Source organism: Thermobia domestica, chromosome 6 (assembly GCF_964235325.1).
Source record: "Thermobia domestica chromosome 6, izTheDome1.hap1.1, whole genome shotgun sequence".
Classification (NCBI taxonomy): Eukaryota; Metazoa; Arthropoda; class Insecta; order Zygentoma; family Lepismatidae; genus Thermobia; species Thermobia domestica.
This window is the reverse complement of record NC_137459.1, coordinates 9,261,586-9,287,192: the sequence shown is the minus strand read 5'-3', so window position 1 is coordinate 9,287,192 and position 25,607 is coordinate 9,261,586. Positions and strand designations below refer to the sequence as shown.

Sequence of the window (25,607 nt, the reverse complement as noted above, 5' to 3'; positions counted from 1 at the left end):
TGAAATTAAATTCTGTTCATACCAAAACTTAAAATTGACAATCGAAAACAACGTTCTAAAACTGATTGGTGTGTTTTAACGTTGAAGTTTAAGGGACACAAATACATTCAGTTAAAAAAAAATCAAATATCAAGGACTAGTATCATCATATGAATTTTTAAAAATTAACAAGTTTGAACGTCAGTGTAGATTATGTACTGTCATTGTGCCAGTAAAAGTTCTAGTTTGCAAAACAACGATGTGCTGAAATAAAGCATGGATACACTAGTGTGCCGAAATAAGCCATGGAGAATACGAAAATGAATAAGAATTGTCAATAACTTTCGAGAAATGCCAAAGCACTCAGCCACAACGCAAGGACACAACAAATTTACTTGAAATAAAACTAAGTAATTCAAAACTGCAGTAAAACAACGTTGTGCTTCGTATATGCATTATGTTGTGATACATTTATTTATTAATAAATGATTTGGACACAGATGTTAGTCCATTTTACACTGAAACAATGTAACAAAGTGCATAAAAAACAACTACTACCATCACCATATATATAAAATGAAACCATATTTACAAAGAGTTTTAGTTTGTTTCTAAAATGATTTTCAGAGTCAGACATATCAACATGTCACGATAAACTATTATACAATGATGCCAGCCTAAAGTATAAAGAATGTTTTATAACTGCTAGTCCGAGTGTTACATATGTTAGTAACTTATGACTGCGAGCAAAGCGAGAAGGCACACGAAAGTTGAGAACAGATTCGGAATTAATTTTTCCATTGAAAACTTTATGGAGAAGCAGCAAGTCTGCTACAATGCGTCGAAAAAGTGGAGTCTGAATATTAAAATTGTTTAGGAGCTGTGTTTTATTAAGACTACGCACTGAAGGAACTCTTTGTTTACAATGGCAAGAAAAAAGTCAAGGACAGAATTAAAACGGGATAAGTTTGAAGCACAAGCCATATTACATATCGGTGAGCAATATTCAATTTCAGAAGATACAAAAGCTTAAAAGAAAATACTGTGAGTGATTTTAGATCGCCAATTTCAGTAAATCTGCAAAGAATACACAGTATTTTCATAAATCTCTTCACATTTTAATATATTTTTTTCTTGAATAGAATTTCAAAGTTTTGTTTGGAAAACAAAGAAAAGAAGAAAAAGCACATAAAAGGAAATGCACACTTGAATTTGAAACAATTTTATTTACACATTTAAAGTTTCAAGATGACAATTTTTGTATAAACATTGATTTTACAAACAGTAATCATACGATACCATTTGAAATGCTGTACAGTAATAATAATAATAATAAAGATAAGATTATAGATAAACATTTAAGAATCAGAACAGTTTGATTTCAAAATTATTTAATATGATAAACTTAGCTATTATAGTTGATGGAGATCACAAAAGTTTAATAATGAATGTTACTCTTCAGTGAAATAAATAAATAAGAAATATGTGGTGAAAAATGACATGTTACAATGTACATGAATGATATGATGAAAATATTCATCACCAAGATTAACAGAAAAGTATTAAGTTCTGAAAACTAGAATAATTAGAAACTTTACACTTATGTAGGAAACAAATGATAACAGTTTAATTCAACTATTAAATTACTTAATGAAGTGACTGAATTCGGCGACTATTTCAAAAAATGTGTTTTTTGATCAAATCGAAAGCAAACAACTGCAACAGTCTATTCTAGACAGACAGACAGACCCAATGAGCATGGGAAAGACAAAGAATTGAACTATTCATTAAGTGATCAACAAATAAATTGATTTGTTTATATGCCAGCAGTTATGCAAGTGGAAATACCCAAGGTACTTCATGGTCCTCTGTAAGCAGTCTACAATGGTGAAAAAGTAATTTCTTATACCAGTGATATTTGATGGAATACTTCACAAATGTTTTAATACAGAAGAATTGTGTAAAATATTAGCTGATTATTACATTGACAAAAGGAGTTGCAGTTTGGTAAGTATTATATTCTCCCATAGATAATTCTTCTACTCTCTGAACCTAAAGTAGTAAAACTTTTTGTGATTTTGTGGAGCTAGTTTAGTTTAAGTGGATCTATTTTTACATTTTTTTCATTGTTTATAATATCAGGTATCGTGGTATAAATCAATGTTTACAGCACCATAAAGACTTTTTTTTTTAATCATCTGGTATTTCAAGAAACTAAGGAAGTAAAAAAAAAAAAAAAAAAAAGTGTAATTGTTGGTTATTCCGAAATGCTGTGCACTTTTTCTGCCCTTTATAATAATTCTTGTAAAAAGCAAGTTTAAACTTATTGAGTTTATTTGTGCTAATTTATGTTAATTGTGCCAAGCGAATTGGAAAGCGTGCTATTATTAGGAAATTCAAGTGATGTTTGTTTTGTTACCTTAAGGAGTTTTAAATATGTAACTGGAGTTATATGTATTTGTTTTCTTGTACATGTTGTATATTCCTATTTTCCCTAGTTTTGGAAGAACTAATTTCCGTTGAAGCCTTTGTGTTTTTCATTCTTATCTATCTACCTTCTAATTGTTTCCGTGTGAAGTTACATCTTAGAAAATATCATCACATGAGAAGCAGTCTGCTGAATTTCCAGAAAACATCTTAAATTTCGTGTATACACACGTATTCATTATTATTATTATTATTATTATTATTATTATTATTATTAATCAGGAAGGAACTATCAATAATTTTTCTGTCATATCATTTCTTTTCCTGTAATTCCTGGTTTGATCCCTACTACGTGAATTTGTGACATCGCGTCTGTTCTCACTCCACCAATTCATTCACTTAAATCAATCGTCAGTCTCCTTTAGCCTGGGATATTAGAGATTACATTTGTTTTCTTTTCCTTCCACTGTCTTTTTGAAGTTATCTTCAATGTTAAATATACAGGGTGTTTCAAAAGTCCCTTACCACCCCTTTTCAAATCCGTACGGATGTATTTATATTGATGTAGAAAATATACAATAGGGTTAGGGGCAAACCTTTTGGATGATGGTTCGCGGACGGCCGAAATCTTAAATTTGATTTTTTTTTTTTTTTTTTTATATTTCAAACGATAAGTAGGTCATGTGATACATAACCTCAGACTGGAATTTGCTCAGGACGTCAAACCTGAAATCAGATTTCGTGTATCTTTATTTGGTGAGAAGTTATGGACAACGACAGTTGATGTTAACCTGTTACATAATGTGCTCCACATGTGCTCCGTGCTGGACAATGCATGTGTGCAGACGCCTCTCCCAATCCCTATGAAAACGGAGCAGGACAGCTGGGGAAATTTGCTCACAGGCAGTCATACAAATGCCACTTGTGTCCCTGTAGAACCCTGTACTCTAAACTGGGAATCACATCACTTTACATGGAGAGACGACGTGTCCTCCGCTATGATGACATCAAGGAGTAGTCCAGCACTGCCGTAGCTGTTGCCTCGTCCGTTGCTGTCTGCGGTTGTCCACTACGCGGTCTGTCCACGACCGTGCCTGTCTCCTCAAATTTGGTTAATAACTGAGCTACTGCAACATGTGACACAGGGTGACGTTGTGTATGACGCTGATTGAAATTGGCTGCTGCTGCACGGACACTTCTCGCACCCCACAGTTTGACGATCTGGATGCGTTGCTCAGTTGTTAACGGCATGGTTCATCACCTGCAAAAAGAGTAGTAATCACTAAATAAAGAGAAATAACTTCTCACCAAATAATGATACATAAAATCTGATTTCAGATTTGACATCCTGAGCAAATTCTAGCCTAAGGTCATGCATTACATGACCCACCTATTGTTTGAAATAAAAAGTTCAAGATGGAGGCCGTCCGCGAATCATTATCCAAAAGGTTTGCCTCTAGCCCTATTGAATATTTCTCACATCAAGCTCAATATAAATACATCCGTACGGATTTTAAAAGGGGTGGTAAGGGCCTTTTGAAACACCCTGTATAACTTACCTGCAGTACTGTTCTCTTGTTTGCATAATATCGTTATTCTTAATGGTAAAAAATCATGGTATCTTATAGTCCGAAAGCTGCATCATCAAAATCTAATTGGCACCAAAGTTGACAACTTTTCGTTTCTATCGTGCAACTGTCTTTCCTGAAAGTCTCCCTGCCCTTACGATGTTCTATAAGGCTTTTACTCATCCGATTATTGAATGTTGTTTCCCTGTATGGAATACGGCAATACCTATTAATCTATCACGACTCTGAATTAAACTTCTTTCTTGCATTGTTAGATTTAGAATTCTTCAGTTACTTAATTACCCGAAACAAGAACTAATTGTTTTTAATGACTCCCAGACAAAAAGATGCCGCGGAGCTGATTTACTTTACCTTCTGTATAATATCATCAATGGCAAAATTGATTCTGAAACTATTATCGTGGATTAACTTTCGCGTTCCTCGGCGGCGAACTCACTCTCTCAGTTTGCTAACTTATGAGACACCTAGGTTCTCAATTGTACAGCGCTCCTTGTTTTACAGACTAGCGCACGACTATAATACACTGAAAACAGGATGTAACATTTTTACCTCTGAGAGAAACTTTAGAACTCAACTGATGAGAACCTTCTATATTGAGAAATGAACCTTGGTTCTGTATTCTACCACTCTCTTTTGTTATCGCTTTGTCTTTATGTTGTATAGTTTCAGCTAATTAGCTTAGTGCTGTATGAAACTTTGTGAATAAATAAATAAATAAATAAAGTATCACATCAGCGTTCGTTAGCAACGAACATTTGCGAAATAGTGAGACCTAAACCGCTCCTGAACAAGTTAATGTTCTCGGCTGCTTGTTTCCTCATTCTTATTTTGACACTCGTCTGTAAAATGAAATTTGGGGATGATAATATGTAATATGTTACTTATTTTAAAATCTCCTCCTCTTTGTCTATGAGTACCTATGTTCGTCACATATTTAAAAATCTTAAGGAATAATATGTTTTTGCATAACATCCTGCAATTTAACGGAAACTGACTTACGACTGAACATCCAACAATATGTATAGCCTTGTATGAAATAATAGAGAATTAGATTAAGGAAGATGATGATAACTTTACACGTTCTTCGTGCTTTCATGTCTTTAAAAAGAGAAATGGTGCTGGTAAGCTATTTAAAGGAAAAGTGTTCTTTTGAAACAGGCGAGATTTTATGAAGGAGAAGCTAACTATCGATTGTAAGACGAACATTAAAATATTTTTTGGCAAGTTAGTTCGAAAGTGTATCATTTCATAAGAAAATGTCAGGTGCCGATGTGACTCAGTTGTAGAGCGTTCACTTCTGGTGCATGAGGTTCTTAGTTTTATACCAGGTGACGCCAATTGAACTATGTGGTGAACAAACACCGTGTGCGTGGGTTTTCTGAAGGTTCTCCCGTTTCCTCCCACTTTCTTCATTCCACCATTTCATTCATTTCTCATCACCGTCTCCTGTAGCCTAGCCGGCATAACCATGGGACGTTACACTTACGGATTTCATTTCATAAGGAAAATGTCTTTAATGGGCTAACTGCGTAGAGGTTAGTTTGGTTAAAAGCATTAAGTTAGTGCAACAATCTAAAGCCAAAACCTTGTGTAGTACCAAGTTTTGGTGACGTTGTTTAACTACAAAGCAAAAATATAACGCGAAATTAAAATAACTTTTGTTAAATATACTTATTATTATGGGAAATTTGAGCTGAGTGAGCGAAACTCTTTTATGTTTCCACGTCCGCATTTCTTTGAAACCAGTGTTCGTGAAGACTATTGAAACTAGATAGACCAAATTTTGCATGACAATGTTTACATCAGAGATGAGTTTCAGAAGTCGGATGTTTACGATTGGTCTTGATCTTGTTCTTGTGTTGTTCTTGTGGATCCAAGACTCTTTCCATTCTTTCTAATCATATTAGTCCGAGGATGTTTGAGCCACAAAAGGCATATTTTTGTGAACTGATGATAGTTATTTGGTCTAGGAATTAATTCGTGCGGTTGGTACGCACACATTGAAGCTGTAGTACAAACACAAAATACATAAATACCTTAAGAAAAATATTGTCCATCGCTAGCCACCACTTTCGCCCATCTGTCAGGCAATGTACGGATTCCGTGGCGAAAGAAGTCCTCATCCTTGGAAGCGATCCAGTCAGAGACCCATGTTTCGATATCTTCTGAAGAAGTAAACCGCTGTCCAATCAAATCGTTGTTCATGCAATCGAACAAGTAGTAGTCCGAAGGAGCAACGTCTGGTGAATACGGCGGGTGGGGTAAAACTTCCCATCCGACATTTTCTAAATAGGTTTTGACCGGTTTTGCGACATGTGGGCGAGCGTTATCATGTTGAACAATAAGTTTATCATGTCTGTTCTCCCATTCTGGTCGTGTTCTGGCCAGAGCTTGCTTCAAACGCATTAATTGTCGTCGATAACGTTCTCCATTCATAGTTTCACCCGGTTGCAGCAGCTCATAGTACACCACACCTTTCATATCCCACCATATGCACAGCATAACCTTTGCACAGTGAATATCTCGTTTTGGTTGTGATGGACCTGGTTCACCTGGTTTCACCCAGGCCTTTTTTCGTTTAGGGTTCTCGTAATGGATCCACTTCTCATCACCCGTAATAATTCGATGCAGAAACCCCTTTCTGCTCTGTCGTTGAAGCAGCAATTCGCAAATGGTTTTTCGTCTTTCAACGACTCTGTCTTTCAATTCATGTGGAACCCAATGTGACATCTTTTGAATCATTCCCATGGCTTTCAAGCGTTTGGAGACTGTTGTTTGATCAACGCCTAATGCTGCTGCAAGTTGTTCCTGCGTTTGACACGAATCCTGCTCGAGCAATGCTGTCAATTCTTCGTCTTGAAATTTTTTTGGCTGTCCAGCTCGCTCTTGGTCTGCCAAGCCGAAATCACCACCTCTAAACCGTGCAAACCACTTCTGACACGTTCTCTCAGCTAGAGCATGGTCACCATGCACTTCCACCAAAATACGATGACTTTCAGTCGCACTTTTCTGCATGTTAAAGTAATGCAGCAGGAGACCCCGCAAAAACACTTTATCAGGCACAAATTGCGCCATGTTCACTTAACTACAAACTGGTGTTGTTGACGCTTTAATCCACTGCCCTATACTACGAACGATACGCGATGACAGGGGTTTGCAACACATGTGTGGATATACGGAACTGTGGGACGCTCCGTTCGTTGCGCCATCTCTTGTCCACCCGCACGAATTAATTCCTAGACCAAATACAATTCACATGATTTTGATGCGAAATTTTTTGATCGATTAAGTTCTTGGAAAATGGTGGTCAGAAAATCTTCCATACATTTAGCATTACCAATTTCATCTATTTCCAGTTTTTCCTGGTGGAATTAAATAAGGTACACTCATGTCCAAAATTATTGTCGCATGTCTATAAAATATGTTGTTAGGAATATAATTTGATAACAAATTCACCCGGTATTTCTTATAATGTTAGTATGTGTATAATCGGCAAATACATGTATGTGGCAAGAGTAGTAAATAAGAACAATAAAACGAAAATAAAACTTTCTTGTCCATTTAGCAACATTTTGTTTTATTCAATCTAATTTTCCTATTTAATTTTTTTTCCTATGAAATTTACCAGAAATATACATTTCCCGATTATACACATAGTATCAGTATTAAAAGTACCCTGCAAAGTCATTATCAAATTATATTCTTACAAGAAGACGGTTATAGATATGCGACAATAATTTTGGACATGAGTGTACATAAATCAAGCGTTGTACAGTGATAGGGATAAGTGGCGTTTCCTTGCTTAGGTCAATTTTGCATCCAGAATAAATGTATCCCTTACAATGTCTAGCTCAAGGAGATAAATTGTGCAATCAATGGGTCCTTTCATTACAATGCAAAGGTAATCAAAGTGTGACAAGAAAAAGAAACGCGTCTTACAAATATTAATTGTGTGTCCCAATGTAATTTGTCGATTTCAGCGAAATTGTTGAATGTGTTGTGGTCATAAGTGTGTTTCTGTTTATTAAATTGTAATTTTAAAGTAGCAAAATAAGTGAAGATTTTTATATTTTAAGTTTATGTATTGCTAGCCTAGTCATTAGTGATACGTCTGATTGGTGTCACGAAGATATGACCACAGTTACGTAGTTTTAGATATAGTACATAGTGGTACAGCTTGGTTTCATAATTAATACAATGCTAAAAATTTTGTGTATCCTAAAGAGTGCTCAACTCAACGGTTTTATTGTGCATTGTATATGCATTAGATACCATTTTTTCAATATTGATATAGTGGTCATGGAAAGATAATACAAACGCTTGTAAATTGCTCAAAAGTCGTTAATAATATCAAACAAATAAATACAGTAAAATCAAAGTAGTTGTATAACAAAGTAGGTACAAATTTGCTGTAAAAGCTTCGGTGTAAACTGTGATATTCATGCACGTAGTTTTGATTTAGTATTGGTCATAAAATTTGAACTCAAATCACAAGTAGACATGTAATCAATGCACAAATTCAAAATTAGGTATTGCATGATTTACTTAGTAATGAGTAGGGAGGTGGTGTGTTAATAATCGATGGGGTAACATAAAAATAGAGTAGGTATAATAGATACTCAGATAACAGTAATGTAAATAAATATTTGAACATTAGGCTCTAAAAAAGTTAGTTTTTGCCTATATGGATAAGTTAAGAGTGTCTTCGGTTTTTGCTTAGACACATTGTTGAACACAAAATCAGGGTTGGCTGGTTTAAACCAAAAAACAAACAATGTTCGTAAAAGTGTAAGTGTTCGTAAAATCTTGATAAACACATATTTGTGGGTTATCACGTTTCAATCCCGTATATTATTCGTATTTTACCCATTCATTACTCGAAAAGATTATACCACAAAAGCAACTTTTGAGTTTACGAATGTTTGTTTTGTGATTTTTTTTTTTTTTATGTAATTGCAATCAAAGAAAAATTCTAAATATTCTTTCGTTTCAATAATGTTTACTATTGATAAAATACATCGAAATGTCGTATTTTTTGTGTGGGGGGAGGGGGTTACACGAACCCCACGAGAGGCATTTATTGAAATGAGAAGTATATTTGGTATCTATTTATGTATAAATGAGTCTGAGCCAAACTGGACTCAAATAATTCGTATCTTTATTCACTTTTCTTAATGATATGCAAATTTAAGTCGTTGTACTTCTTTAACTTGGACCAATAAAAGTCGTTGTTAACTAACTTGAACTAAATTAGTTCTTCTGTACTCCGTAGTACTTTGAAATTGTTCATATGTAATTCTGTATAATTGTTTCACTTGGGCAACTGTTTATCTTTTTGTCTTTCTTTAATGACTCTCGACAGTTATATTAAGAAGCATGTAAAGATCAGTACAACGTATTTTTATCAGGATTCCTTCGTGAGTGAGTCGGCAGACATATCGCATTTCTGGCAAATTAGTCCTGGTTCCGAGTACAAATGGAGGACAATTTCTCTCGGATGTAACTCGAGAAGCGGTTTTTATTCCGCTTTAAGTTTATGTGACCCCTTCCAGCATAACCCGGTTGTTGCATAATAACATCAAGGCGAAACAAAATCATTTCTGTCCATATATGATATGAATACATAGAGCAAATTATTTAAACCATAAAACCCGGTTTTTTTTTTTAATAAAAACAATAGTTTTTGCCAACCCTGCACAAAATATAGTTCGTAGTACAGCTAGTTAAAACAATTTGTTTAAGTAACAAGTTCTGAGGGTACTTTCTATTATTACATCGAGAGAACTACGAAATATCTTTTTGGTTTCTCGAGTTTTATTACAGGCAAGAGAGAAGCCATTCAGCTACAATAACTGCAGAGCGAACTTCGATATTATTAGCAAATTGATTGAATGTGATATGCGAAACGATAGAATCAGAATTTCTTTAGATGGGCAGAAATGGCTAGTTTTTGCATATCAGTTCAATAATAGGCTACCGTGCAAAGCTTTCTAAATTTCGGTTTTAAAAAAAACAAATGTGTAGAAGCAAATATATTAATATCCTTGTGGGTAAAATAATAGGCGAAGCGGCTAAACTTTAAATAATTTCCTTGTACTCCGTATGAATGAATTTTTTTGTATGTGTCCTAGAAGTTATACAACGCTAAAATAATAATAATAATAATAATAATAATAATAATAATAACGTACATAAATGAGTGATTGCTTTTGTATAGGCGTTGTTTCGCTTATTTGACTCCTACGGACGAAGTTTTTTTTAATGTTTATTCCTCTATGAATGTGCTATTTTGAGGTTTTTGTTTTTCCTAATCGTGGCTCCGACAGATCTGATGGTCGTGCAAAATTTGAGACCAGTTGAACTGTTTAAAGATGAGAATGCCAAATTCAGATGCAGTTTTCGGAAAAGGGGAGAAGTAATGTGCACGCTTTCAGTCCTTGTTATCAATAACACCTATTAAGTTAGCTTTCCTGCTTTCCATTTCCTCCTAAAACTCTAGATAGCAAAATCGTACAACAATACAATTAGTTTTCAGATGTAGATTTAGGTATAGCGTAGGTTGCTTTCTTTACTATAAGACTAACGATATGCTTTTAGCGTATGTATATAACGAGATCTTTTAGTGTTAAGTTTTTCTGTAAGATCTATTATTAGTTTTGCTTTCTGATTGAAGTATTTTTTATAGCATACAGTCTTTGTCAAGGTAAGAATTTGTAACATGTCTTTATCAGAAACAACAACAACAACAAAATCGTAGTTGAATAGATCCACTTTCTTTTTTGAGTAGTTTTATTTAATGTTAAAAAATGCTAGATTTATTTTGACACGTTTCTTTTTGTTTTTGTTTGCTACAATTTGCATTTTGATGTGAAAAATGTGCATGTTGTGGACTATGGAAGTGTAGTGAGTGCAACACTGTGTAAGTAAATACATCACTTTATGTGTTTATAACATTAATTTTAGTTCAAGAAACATTTGTTTCATATTTTCTCAGTTAAATTCTATAAAGATATACAGTATATATATGATATTCTATTTATGTAGACTATTTTATTTGAAATTTACATAATACAATTATTTAATTATACAAACTGAAAGATTAACAGACAACTTTGTATTGTTGTGTTTTTTATTATGCTGTATTTGACAGGGGGTCTACAGGTGAAACATATTAAACGTGTTGCTGGATCACATACGCGTTTATTCTTTTCCAAGCTTCAACCATCACGAGCCCTGTGTGATGGAATTCTGCAATGATAATTTACGTGCTTAATTAGCTACGCTGTGTTGATTCAAAACTGATTTTTAATGGTGTACATTACTAGGCATATATTTTGTAACGTCAAATTTTGTAAGGTTACCTGTGAAGTGTGTGTTTTTGTGCATTGGAGAGCTACATTCTTAAGTAGTTCTAATACCTTAAATGTTTAAGGCTGTTAGAGATTAGAAGGCTACAGAAAATACGGAGATTACTATCTCTGTAGACGCCCTGTGCATTTGGAGTCAATGACGTTTTCTTGTTTTTACATTACATTTGTCAGTCCTAAGGTAGAAGAGTGGTTTAGTGAGTTTGATGATACCTTAATAATACATACAGCTTGATAAGAAGATACTGCTTTGGACGTCCATAGGCAGTGAATTTAACAAATTAGATATATAATATATGGAAACCAGGATAATCTGAAGTATGAAAGCTGTAGGGGCAGTACCTGAACCAAAATTTTAGTAGTTCATTCCACGTAGTCAGAATAATTGTGTGGCATGCATAATAGTAAATGAAAAGTAAATCTCAACGTGACTGTCGTGTTCAAAGGATGATAGATTGTTAAAGTGCACATTTTTAAAAATCATATTATATACTCTCCAGTTGTTCATTTCAGTTCATTTAAATTTTATGGCCATTTTTTTTATTATTATTATTATTTATCTCGTACTTATATCGTAGACATCATAGTCTCAGTTTCGTGAGTTGTGCGTCGTGCGAAAAGAACTAAGTACTGCTCTTAACTTTTCATTGATTATTTATATTATTGATGTGAAGAATCCACTTACTGCCGAAAGTATAACATTAAAAAGATACCCAATATATAGAGTTTAGTATGGAACGTCACTTTGTCGAAGTGAAGTATGGGAAGAATTGATAAAAACTGTGTTCAGCTAGTTCGTAAAACTATATTCTTTTTGTCCCTCTCATACTAATAACATGTAAAACTCCCATTGAAATTTTTCCTTCTGGACATGACAGAGAACTGTTTTTAATGCTGCAACAAATACTAATAGAAACTGCCTCCAACCTTACTAATTGCAGCTTTTGTTCCTTGTTTTCTATTGTAATTTCGATTCTGTTTTGCTGAGCTCCTTCGTGGCTAAGAGGTTAGAGTACATGCCTTTGGCGTGGAAGACCCGGGTCCGATTCCCGGCGGGAGCTCATGTGGTTCGGATTCCACGTTAATCAGTAGGTCCCGTTTGATATAGCCTCGCGGACGTTAAACTCAAAATCAGCTCACCTCAACTCGATTCTGTTTTGCAAAATAAGACCACATTGGCAGTTGCTATTCAAGGAAATAGATAGGAGATTAAAATGTGTAATTTCAAAGCAGAGTTCTCAGTTATAGCGTTATTACGCATCAAAAACTAAATTATAATTACTTTGTAAGTACAGATTTATCATTCACGTTCTGTTTCTTCTTCTTTCAAGAAAATTAAGCTCACACTGTTTTTATCAAAACGGGCTTAGAACAGCAGATTCACGAAGCAGTCAAGAAACTGAGATAAAAGTGATGCCTCTTTCAAAATCTCTCAAAATTTGTGTAATTAGATCGCTTGGTTGTGATATGTCTGTACCTTATTCGAGTGACTTACGATTCGTTGTTTCTGTGTTGCAGGGGACAATTTGGGTTGCTTTGGAGCGAGTAAAAAGAAGAAAGAGTCCCAGCCAGTTCAGCAGAAAGAAACGGCGAGCACTAGTCGAAGCACTACTCAAAGAACTGAACCTGTGAGGGGGATGGAACTACTTTGGCAACCTGAGGTAAGTCTTTGGTCCATTAGTGTTATAGTACACAAACCAATAGGCCTAGCATAACTATAGTGATAATAACAAAAGTACTCGGAAAGTGTTCGTGCACGAAAATTCAAGATTCTTTATTCTTCGAGAATTCTTTCTTTCTATGTGCCTGTCTTTATTGAAACTGAGAATTTTCAAATATTTGTATACAGTGAAGTCCCGATTATCCGAGTTTCGATTAACCGAGGTTCCGTTTTATCCGAGCTTAATCCAAACAAACAAAATATATTTTAAAAACTAGTCTGGTTACAACGATAAGCATTCTGTAAGCCTTTGTTTCAGCAACAAAGCAAAAAACAAGTTGGCATAAAGACAACGCCCCCCTACGACACCAGCTGACATGATGTTGCGACGTCTGCGCAATATAATGGCCAAAAAATGGGGCAGATTGTAATGAAGCAGAAGATTGAGAAACTTTTTAAAGGATTCATATGTATCCGCTAAACAGTACTTTTATTTCTATTGTGTTTTACTTATATACGTATCAATATCGAACCTGCAGTTTCTTTACTGTATTATGGTTAATTCAATTTGTACGTATGTATGTACTGTACTGTATGTCCAATGAAAATAATAAAGACAGTAATAATAAATAATGTAATAAAGAGAAATCTTCAGTGAACAACAATAATATATACTGTACCAAACTATGTATTCATCCGTGTTAAGCGAGTTTTTGCTTATCCGAGTTAGATCCGGTCCACATTAGCTCGGATAATCGGGACTCTACGATATATAGGTGCGCTAGAAAGAAAATAATTTTGTTTTTTAGTGTTCTGTTGGTGAGAACAAAAGAAGGTATTGTAATTTAGAATTTTATATAGATATCTTGTGCGCACCCTCGTTGTCAACTGTACGTTTTCTAAAACAACATGAAAGATAAAATAATCTGCTAAGTTATGAATATAGTATACAGTTTTAAGATGACGGAAGAACTACTGGTATATACATTATTATCGTGGCGTCAGCGTTCTACCCCGAAAGAGGATGAGTTTATTTGAAGTGAACCAAACCCACATGTGTTCCTAGTTGTGTTAAGCATTTTAACAGAGTTCATGGAGAACATCAGAAGAATCCTTATTAAACAGCTACTACATTGTTCCAATTAAAGGTGGAAGTTCCTCTTGCGTGATTTCACACTTAAAGACTAAGGGTCTTATGCAGAGTCGTTTTGACGTGTGATTAGTGCCATACGAACGAGTTCGACTAACATGTTTCCTGCAGTAACTAAGTCTTTTTAATATGACGCTAATCATGCGTCAGAACGACTCTGCATAAGGCCCTAAGCATCTAAGCAAACAGACAAATATTGCAAAGGAATAAATCAAGGGGAAACAATCAGGTGCTGAAATTTTGTTGCGGAGAAGACTGAACTATCGTCAGTTACCCGTTTCCCTTGGTTAAAACAAGAAAAAATAGTGATATGTTCCGTTAGTCAGTTACTTTTTGCTATAACTGAAACACTCTTAAAAGGATAGAAACAAAGAAAATATAATCCAAAATCAGAAAATAATCTATGTAAATAAAAATTAAATGTTACTATTCTGGGCTGAATTTGGATTGAAACGGCATCGGAAGTGTGTCTGTTCATCTCAGCGAGTATGAAAACTATGAATTTTGCACAAATATCGACCATTTTCGATTTCCTCCTCCCTCTCCCCTAAGCTGCACTGTCAAAGTGAAATAACAAAACACATCCTAGCCCCTAACCTCATCTATGTTGAAAATTATAATGATTGCTGCGGATGGCAAAAGAAACCAACGTGATAACCAAGCTCGGGAATCGAACTTGAAATCCCATTCAGCATCCGTGCGTTGACAGCTTTGCTAGGTTGACCAGACGTACTGATTTTCGCAGTACGGTACTGTTTTTTAAAGAGCTGTCCTGCCTGTTGCGAAGACGCCTAGAAAATCCAGAAATGTCCTTCTTTTTTAAAATGTCCTGCGGAATGTCCTGACTTACAGTAACTTATTTGCAATATTTTAATGTTTTATCCTTTGTTCACAACATTTTGAATCACATGCACTTTTTTTTTCTGAATGATGAACCTCTGTGTTTTATAACACTCCGAAAAATTAGGAAAGGAGAACAATCAACAAACCATTGTTTTCCAATACATTATTTTTACTGAGAAGGGCTTCTTGAGATATTGGTAAGGTAGGAAAGATTTCTACTTCAAGATACGACAGTGATGCTAACAAGATAAGTAGAAGTTCCCTCGTGCTGGTCTAAATTTTCTTCATTCCTTAAAATAATCTCACGCTCCGAAAATCGATAAAAGAAAATCTTTAGCCCAACACGAAGTTTTACTATGCGTTCATAAAAATAAACTACTGTTTTTCATTCATCAAAGCATTTGAAGTTGCGTAGAATTTCTTCAGTACTTTTGCTCAGTGTTTTTTTTTTTTTTTTTTTTTTTTTTTTTTTTTTTTTTTTTTTTTAACTAAAATGAATGATTAACTTAAGGTTAACGTTAAATGAAATAAGGACATGCGTACTGCCGACACAGTAAACTATCATATATTATTATGTGTGTCCTACTTTTCGCTTGTCAGAATCTGGTCACCCTAAGCTTCGCTAATATCGGCTTGAATACATACAAAGCTATCCACTCACAAATGCTGTTTCCCCGCTAATTGTGATGAGATTCCAACCAAACAACCACAATAAACCACTATATTACAGGTTATATTGAAAACGATATACTTCAGCAATTCATTCTATTATAGAAAGTATAGCATAAAGAAACTTATACTAGGCGGACTACGCACGAAAGATGCGACGAAGGAATTAATGAATCCAATGCATCTGCAATTCAACTTGAGTATATTTGACAAGTTTTCACAGTTACATACTTTGTTATATTAAGTATACAAAGGGTAAGAAAAGAATATCAGTATCAAATTAAAATTGGATATTATATCACGCAGGTCTAATTCTCATGTCGCCATCTTCCAGAATAGTCTTTCACTTCTTCCACTTCTCCCACTAAGCCCCACCGTCTAGAACCCAGGCGTAAAATGAAGTCCCAAACCCCTCATAACATACGAATTTTTATTCATTTCGTGTGCACATGTATTCCCATTAGCTGGAGCCTTATCATGACGTATTACCAGAGTCTGTAAGAGCACAATACCAGATCTGTTCCCATCAAGAAAGAAAATGCAGAAATGAAACGAAACGCACTTGTTTCCATTGCACAAAATAAAATGAATATTCTCAAAATTAGTTGATAATAAAGATCACTATAAAATTTAATGGAGATCGGTCGGGTGCTTCAGGAAGCATGAAGTCACTTTCTTTTTTTATTTATTTACATTTACGAATTGAATAGTTTCTACACTATGTCACCTAATATACTTCATTAGAAAATAGTTACTAAGAGAATATATAACCCAACAGCTATTTATTTGTATACAGACTAGGTCTTCCCCTTTAACTCCAACTCAGCCTCATGGCATTACGAACTTTTTATCGTTATACTGTTATTAAAATATATAAAGGGAGAAGGGGTTCACATATTTTCGACAAAACCATTCTCTCCCAGTATAGATGGGGATATTTCATCAAGTCTAATATATAAAAGAGAAACACATTTTGTGTATGATTGTATCACAGGAAAGAAGTTGAACCGTTTAAAATAGATTTCTGAATATAGTTATCAGCTACCTCAGGTTGTATTTTTATCATGTTACTTCGATTAAAGTGCGTATCTAAAGGGGAAGGAAGTGGATCAAAATTGATGCTAATAGTATATCACGAGCCCGTGAAGTTAAAAAAAAAAATACACTTGGAATATGAATTCCTCATTAAAAATAAGGTGACATATTCACTATTTTTCAAAATTTTCGTTTTGAAGTAAGAGAAGAAAGGGGGCATTTTCTGTGCAAATAAAAATGCGATGTAATAATGTTTGACGGCCAGCTCCTTCTACACCGCTGCACTGAATTTGATGATTTTTTGGTATATGATTAACTTGGGTTTTTAACACACATCAGCGTGGGGAGTGTGAAAGCTGGTGACATCAAAATACCGACAAGCGATGCATATTAGTGTCTAATTTATAATTTTCGTTGTCTATAACATGATGTGACACTTCTGATGCGCTTTAAGTCTAAATTCATCCTCCATCTACATGTAGGTGAGGACTGGGTTTGTTTGAGAGTCCAAAATGGAGCATGCTATTATTTGATTCTCTTTAGTGTAATACTTTTGATAAAGTGGATACTTTCAAATATCTAGGATCAATATTAACAGACGAAAACTATATTCACGAAGAAATTAAATGTCGGCTAAAAGCAGGGAATTCGTGTTACTATTCAGTTCAAATATCTTGTCGTCTCGAATTCTGTCGAGGAATTTGAAGCTTAAAATCTATAAAACGATAACTATGAATATTATACTGGACGATTGCGAAACATGGTCACTTACTTTGAAGGAAGAATGCAGATTGAAAGTATTTGAGAACAAGATTCTGAGACGAATATTCGGACCCAAGAGGAACTGGAATGGGGAATGGCGGAAACTTAATAACGAGAAACTACATAATGTATACTGTTTACCAAACATAGTTAGGGTCGTCAAATCTAGGAGGCTAAGGTAGGCCGGTCAAGTAGCCAGAATAGAAGAAAGTGGGAACGCTTTCAAAGTTTTAACTGGAAGATCAATCGCCAAACGACCATTAGGAAGACCTAGGCACAGATGGGAGGACAATATTAAAATGGATCTCGCAAAAATAGGAATACAAAGTATAGACTGGACAGAAATCAGTTGTCCAGTTGGCTAAGGATAGAAATCAGTGGAGAGCTTTTGTGAACGCAGCATTGAACCTCCGGGTTCCATAGGCAATAGAGTTAGTTAGTTAATTATATTTTAACTAATATGATAATAAAATCTTTATTTTTGTGGCCATGAATGTGTGGATTCCGTAGCCGATAGAGTTAGTTAATAAATTTGAGAAATTTTGCAGGAATGTCCGAACCTGATATTCCTCCTCTGGATACGACCCTGGGTATTATTTTAACTTATATGTGTTTCCCTTATTACTTTCGTCGGCGGTAATGTTTAAAATGTGTTTTTGAGTAGCGACTAATGTTTCTTTCTTTCTTTCTTTTGTGTAGGTGGTTCAATGTTACCTCACATTACTGTCAAGCTGCTCAAACCCTGAAACTCTGGAAGCTGCGGCGGGTGCTCTTCAAAACCTGGCCGCTTGTTATTGGCAGCCAAGCATTGAAATCCGTGCCGCTGTGCGCAAAGAAAAAGGTCTTCCTGTTCTTGTTGAATTGCTAAGAATGGAGGTGGACCGAGTAGTTTGTGCTGTTGCCACAGCTCTTAGGAATTTAGCTATTGATCAGCGGAACAAGGAGCTCATAGGTAAATCAAACGATTTTTTTATTATTGAAATTGTTGCTTTTTGTTATCAGTGTTCAAAAATCTGTACACTATTGTGCCTTTCAGAGTTGACAAAGATCCAATGAGGGAGAAGATTTTATTTTCAGAACCTTTCCAATAATGTAACCACAAACTGTAATTAATTAATCAGGAGGCTTCATAAGTCATTACAATAATTAATATTGTAACGTTGAAGCGGACAGTAGGCCACTAATTAACAGTTTTGCTACAAAAGGGACACATGTGATGTATCGGTAATAGTAGATCATAAAGTTCCAGGGTAACAATAGCAGTAAAAGGAAAGTGTTAAAATAGTATTCTGTAGTACGATATAATTAAATTGTTTCAGTTTTCGTCGTAAAATTCATTTTTTTCAATTTACTTTGTTCTTCAGTTAAGTTTTAGAGAAGTAAATGAACGAATCGTATGTCTATAAGACTCTGTTCTTTCAGAATATTAAAGATAAAAAACAGTTAAAAAAACCGTAGGCGTAACAGCCCATTTGAGAGCCTGGGCAGCTCCAATGCCATCTGTTAGCGATTGGTTGAACTACGTCCACCTTAGCGACGAGCACGTGGTCAGCACCTTGCGTCACCCAGCCACTAACCGGTGTATCGGGAGGTTTGTATTCGCGCGACTCCCCAGTTTGCCTCATGACGCTGGGTGGACGCCGAAAATTGGGAAGCACCGGCCAGGAAACAAACCCGGAACCACGTGGATATGAGTTCAGCGCTTTAACCATTAGACTACAGTGCCCTCTTGATTAAAAAAAAAAAAAAAAAAAAAAAAAAGTGTAGAGTAAATGATGTGTGATTAACAATGTGTCACCTGCATAGAGCTCAAAATAGATATTCCATAGATTATATATCACTTCTTTAATCTATATATATAAAAGAGAACGCACAAATCCTTTGTTCCCTCATCACGCTAATACGGCTGAACCAATTTCTTTCATTTTTGGGGGGTTATTAGGATTTGGACCCTAGATGGTTTTTATCATATCACTTTAATTTTTAATTACCAGTGTCTTGAGATAATTGACCATTCAAGTGTCCATAACGTACAAATCCTTTGTTAGTTCATCATAGGTAAAAATAAACGTATTTATATGCAACCCGCATGACCGTGTCACTCGGCGGGTTAACATAAATGACAGGCGATATAATGTTAACATTTACTGCAATCTACTATGGTTTTTATCATATCACTTGAAAGCGAAAAAGTAAAAATTATCTAAGTAACAACGTTTATTGCGTTCCGGGGTGACCGCAGCGAAGCGGGGCGGGTTAACATAAATGACAGGCGATATAATGTTAACATTTACTGCAATCTTCTATGGTTTTTATCATATCACTTGAAAGCGAAAAAGTAAAAATTATCTAAGTAACAAAGTTTATTGCGTTCCGGGGTGACCGCAGCGAAGCGGGGTGAACGCTGCTAGTTGTAGATAATATAACCTTTCGTTTGAGAGAAGCACGAACTTTTTCAAGAAAAAGTTGGTTTTAACATTGACTTATTAATGAAATAAAAAAAAAAAAAAAAAAAGTGCACTTAAGGTTGAAGATAGACAATTCTAGATTTCAGGTTCGGGTGACTCAAGGTTCAAAGGTGTGGAGTCGGTATATATATGTATGTATGTTTACAAGGGTACCACAGTAAACATCAAAATTGTGTATTTTATTGAAAAAAAAAATTAAAAAGCTTGAACTGCCGAAGGCAGCCAAATTACGCAAAGGAATGTAGAGGAAAATGGATAGTAGTGCCGTCTAAGACAGTAAAAGAATTTTGGAACTGTATCTTTTGATGTAATAACCTTTTAACCCATCAAGAACGACAGCTAGTTGTAAATTCAGAAAATTTTCTATATAATTTAGAATAAACGAGTGAAATGTAAAGATATTAAAGCAACAGTTATCACCACTTTATGACGTAAACGTCAATATTGTTCGATCAACTAAGTTTCTATTTTAATATAAAATAAAAGAAAAAACTGTCCGCGCGATAGCCTTTAGTGAGCCAGGCCTACCAACGGGTGTGTGGAACTCAGGCCATTGGAGTGATGTATAGTCAGCACATTTTCTCCCATCGCCATTAATTGTCTTTCTAGACCGGAGTACGCTACTACTTTCTTTCAGGTAGCTCCACAATTGTCCTCAGGACGCTGGGTGGACGCCGCAATACCAAAACCGTTTGACGAGTACAAACGGTCTTCCTTCTTTCCTCTGATCAGACCGAGTACTGCTTGACTTCGCTGAGCTCATGGTATTCCAGTGTGGCTAGGACGTTGATATTGTCTCTTAATGTAACTGTATTATATTTAGTATGTGGGATCTCATACCAATAAATATCATTCATTACCTACCGACAAAATTGTACTCAGAAAAAAGAAAGCTATTAAAATGTTTATCTTTACCCCACTCCTATCATCCAGAAAGCGAGAACTCTCGTTAGAGATATTTATTCAATGTAAACTTGAGAATTTGAGTAATTTCGAATATGCCCCTGCCTCCTGAGTATGAGTTGGTCAATATACCCCTCGTTCATTGACTATATTCCAAATGATGTGATTAAACTTCGGCAGATATCACATTTAGATTTTGTAGTCACTCTTTATCTCTATGTTGTTAGTAAAAAAAAAAATTGTAATCGGTTATTAAATAGATAGATTTTAAGCGATACGTTATGATAAACTAAAAAAAGCCTTGAAAACAATGTCCAACTTTGCAGGTAAATACGCAATGCGAGATCTTGTTCAAAAATTGCCCTCAGGGAATCCACAGCACGACCAAGGCACTTCAGACGATACAATAGCAGCTGTTTTAGCAACATTAAACGAAGTTATTAAGAAAAATGCGGAATTCTCAAGGTACGTATACAGACACAATGTACAGATATAACATGTATTTTATGATCACCATTAGTTCCAAAAACATGGATCAGCTGAGCGTAATTTTGTCTCATTGTTCTAATATTTAAATTGATATTCATAGGGTAAATAATATGAAAGCAAAGTGAAAGCTGCACAGGTGGTGGCGCTAGAGTAGTATTCCCGGTGGGGATACTCGGTCGAAAAGGTGTAAAAGCCTTTTCCGGCCAGCTATTCTGACTGAAGTTCTACCTGGGTTTTCCTCATTCCCGCAGGACAAATTCCAGTATAGTACCTAACATGAGTCCCAGGCTTATTCCTTGTTCCTTTCCCACTTCCCCGAATAGTGTGCTCGCCGAAGGGCGTCATCCCTCATACGTGGCGAGCTAAAACGGCCATGCCTGCCAAAAGCCCAGAAATATATAAATCCTAAATTTCCCGTTAGGGTAGTGTCACATTACATACGGTCCAGGCTGATGCAATCCGGTTTTCAAACATTTCTTAACAAAAAGCCGGAGAGAACTGTGTAATATTGGTCACCAATCTTAGTACTATATAATATAAAGTTTCTTAATTTCTTTGTATTGCATTTTTGAAAATACTTTGGGTTGTAGGAATAAAATACTGACTTGTTCTTTTTAAGCAGCATAATAAACATACAAAATAATTAGACAAGAAAAAGATTGTGTTTTAACTTGATAGTACTTAAAAAAAAGTCTTTCTTGGCACTTTGTGACTATATGTACATAATCACAAAGTAAAGTGTTTAAATAATTTCTTATTCACGCCCAAGTAGTACGAAGTTGGTATGAATTCTGAACTTGGCCCAACTTCTTGTACTGCTTGGGTTATTCTGTTTATTTCGAAACATGATACGTGTTACTAACTTTCTCTTTCTTTAGCTTTATAGCTCACTTGTGAAAACAATCAGTCTATCATTTAATCCTAAACTAAGCTAAACTTTATATGTACCCATTCCGCTTCCCAGAACAGCCACCCACTCTCGAAGTGTCGGTGCTGTACAATCGGTGCACTCTACTGGTGGTCCACGCGGACAGCACCAATCTCGAGAGTGAGAGCGAGTGGCTGTTCTGGGAAGCCTATTGGGTGGCATAGTAGTTAACTCATCGGCACGGTATGCCGGAAGGCCCGGGTTCGAGCAATGATGCAGTCTGTCACTTTTTTCACTCTTTTTGTGTTACAGAATTCACACGTATAGAGAATCTAGTGTGTGTAAAAAATCGGTTGTTTCCTCTTTCATTAATATACAGGGGTGGTCAAAATTATGTTAACGCTGAATGGGGAAAAAACAATGTATTCAAACTGTACATACATCTATACACGAAAGAATGTCTCTGATATGATATACTGCAAGTGAATGTCTCCGATATGATATACCTACTGCATCCCGTATACGATGCTTTAGGTCATTAATGTAGCGAACTTTACGGTAAACGCGCTCCTTTAACATGCCCCATAACCAGAAAGCGCATGATGTTAAGTCAGGCGGTTGTTGAGGCCAGCGCAATGGTCCATCATGACCAATCCATTGACCGGGAAACGTATCATTGAGATAGTCTCCAACAGTTTGGGTCCAGTGCGGTGGAGCGCCATCTTGTTGGGAATACCCTGCATGGCGGATTTCTAGTGGTAGTTCATCAAGGGTGTACTGCTTTAACATCCGTAAGGACATGTCTGTGGTTACTTTTTGTGTGTCAAAGAAGTAGGGTCCAATGACTCCAGCGGCGGTCACAGCGCACCAAACAATTACTTTGGAGGAGTTACGTTCATGTTCCTGAATGACCCGTGCCCAGAAAATCGTGTTTTATCGGTTCACAAACCTACTGATATGTAAAGTGGCTTCATCGCCGAATGTCATTACATTCACAACATCTTGCTGGATATTGGTCATTTCAGCTAAAATCTAACAACATTCCGACCGCTCACGTTTCTGCGCCAATGTTAAAGCTTGAGTGACTTGGATGTGGTACGGTCTCGTTCCAAGGTCGAGTTTCAAGATGCGCCACACTGTTTTTTTGAGGTATTCCTGTTTCCAAACTGCATCGAACTCTTGATTCCGGAGGATTACCAACACAGTTTGCTGTACGATAGCAATATTTTGTTTACATCGTCCTGATCTTGGACGTCCGGCATTGTCTCTATAGTTATTTGCTACCGATCCTGTAGCCACATACTTATTTTAGATGCGGTACATTGTCAAACGGCTTGGTGGACCACGTACAAATCGTTGTGTGAACTTTTCACGGACCAGGGTAGGTGAAACGTACATTTCCATTAGGCTTCTTACAAATCATCTTGGCTCCAGTGTTAATCGATTAGCCATTGTGTGTCAATTGAAACGAAAGAGATTGAAAATGTTACAAAACAAAACAATGCAACAATACAATACAATACACTGAAATGCCAAAAATACGTCTTACAAAACAATACTGTAAAAGTCTTTCAGTTTATAAAGGTAGAGCAATTACTGTACACGGGAATTTGGACTTTCCCATCACCTTTTATTATAAATTTGTCTTCTTAAATACAAAAGCTATACAGAAAGCAATTTCACTAATAGTTTGGGTAAAATAAAGAAAGGAACCCGGTGACCAAGCGTCGTGAGAGAGGGCAGGAACCCGGTGACCAAGCGTCGTGGGCTTAAGGATAGGTACCTCTCGGTGACCAAGCGTCGTGAGAGGGGGTTTTAGGTGGTTCGATCAACCTGGGCAGATTGATGCTCGAAGATGCGTGCTGCTCTCTTTTATCCTGGAGTGTAGGCTGCCATCGGTAATCTCAGTCTTACCGACTGCTGACGACGAATGTGGGCGACTCCTCTTCGGGTCCATCGTCTGCGATGTTTTTGTTTACTATTAACACACGTTAGTACACATGGTTATCGCATGTTATGGGGACATGCGGAACCTTACAATACATTTTAATAGAATACAGTATTTTTGCCTCCACGTGGTATGTCCATTCAGTGTTTACATAATTTTGACTAAACCTGTATAAGCTAAACTTAGTTTTATCACATGATTTATCACATGTGATAGGTCGCTTATGTTTATCACATTCCTTGAAAACATATCTATTGTTATAATTTTACCTATGATTAGTGTTTCGTTATCAAATGTATAAATCATCACTTGCATATTTCACTTGCATGTTTCATACCTTCACTGGCCTTTTCATCCAGTTTTTGAAAGAATACAATAGAGAAAGGAACAGTAATTAAAATGAATTTCTATGGATCCGTCCCATTGTAAGCAACTTTACAGCAAGTAAAATTCCCACGAAGATTCCCTACTCACATTCCTCTACCTTTGCAGTATCTTACTTCTGGGCAGTTTACTTCAGAGAATTTGCCTTACACGTGGGATGAACCAATTTTACGTTTAAATTTGATTTCATATGTAGTTTCCTTTCCTCGTTTATTCGTTAAAAAAATGAAGAACTCTGTGTAGTTCGTAATATTCCTGTTGGGTTCTAAAATGTACGAGTAGGATGTGCACGGGACAAGATTTGAGGCTGTCTCGTCTCGAAAATGTGCTGTAAAAGTGATGTCTCGACTCGAAAAATGTATATTTTCCTATTGGAAGAACTGTGCCTCGACTCGAATTTTGTCATGTAAATTGTGTCTCGTCTCGTCTCGTGTGCATCCGTATGTACCAGTGGTAAGTGCAAAATATTTGCTTCCTTTTGCTCAAGATGTGATATTTTTATCATTTGATGTTACGTGGATATATAAGTATTGTGGAACTACGAAGCAGTGCTTATTAAACCGTAAACTTTCTAATGTATTAACCGAATACAGGACTGGATATGCACAAGTTTCTTTTTCAGCATACAGAGACTCCTCTACTCCACCAAACAGTGACGTAGTGTTACCATATCCAACAAATCACCCTTTTGCGTCATTTGCTCTGAGCCAATATACAGGGTTAGCATAAATGATTGATTCGTTTTGAAAAAAGGGTATGTTTTCAAAAATATTACACGTACACACATGAAATATATATATATATATATAATATGGAAAGAACCTTAAACTCAAGTTTATATTGTGTGGCAGCACGAGTCCATTATCTTCCCGATCGGGTTTCACAGTGTGCAGTGTGGTAGTAAAAGGTTAGTACCTGTCAAAAATGGAGGGAAAGAAAGAAAAAAAAAATGTGTCGAATATGCTAGATGTTCGTCTGTTATAGCTGTGCAACGCGCTTTCAGAAGAGAGTACGGAAAAAGAACTGCCATGTAAACAAAACATTTTGCGTGGTATCGGTAATTCAA

At 35.8% G+C, this 25,607-nt stretch overlaps 1 protein-coding gene across 10 annotated transcripts in view; it reads left to right on the top strand.

Annotated features, from left to right (window-relative positions):
* p120ctn (adherens junction protein p120) overlaps window positions 1–25,607 on the top strand; it is a 360,526-nt gene that overhangs the window by 313,824 nt on the left and 21,095 nt on the right. For 9 of the 10 annotated variants that reach the window (XM_081761305.1, XM_081761309.1, XM_081761302.1 and 6 more), the window contains 4 exons: window positions 10,681–10,698; window positions 12,881–13,023; window positions 18,181–18,433; window positions 21,179–21,317. In XM_081761305.1, the coding sequence (XP_081617431.1) occupies window positions 10,681–10,698; window positions 12,881–13,023; window positions 18,181–18,433; window positions 21,179–21,317 (553 nt within the window). The remainder of the gene's footprint in view (window positions 1–10,680; window positions 10,699–12,880; window positions 13,024–18,180; window positions 18,434–21,178; window positions 21,318–25,607) is intronic. The other variant, XM_081761303.1, reaches the window with a different exon arrangement.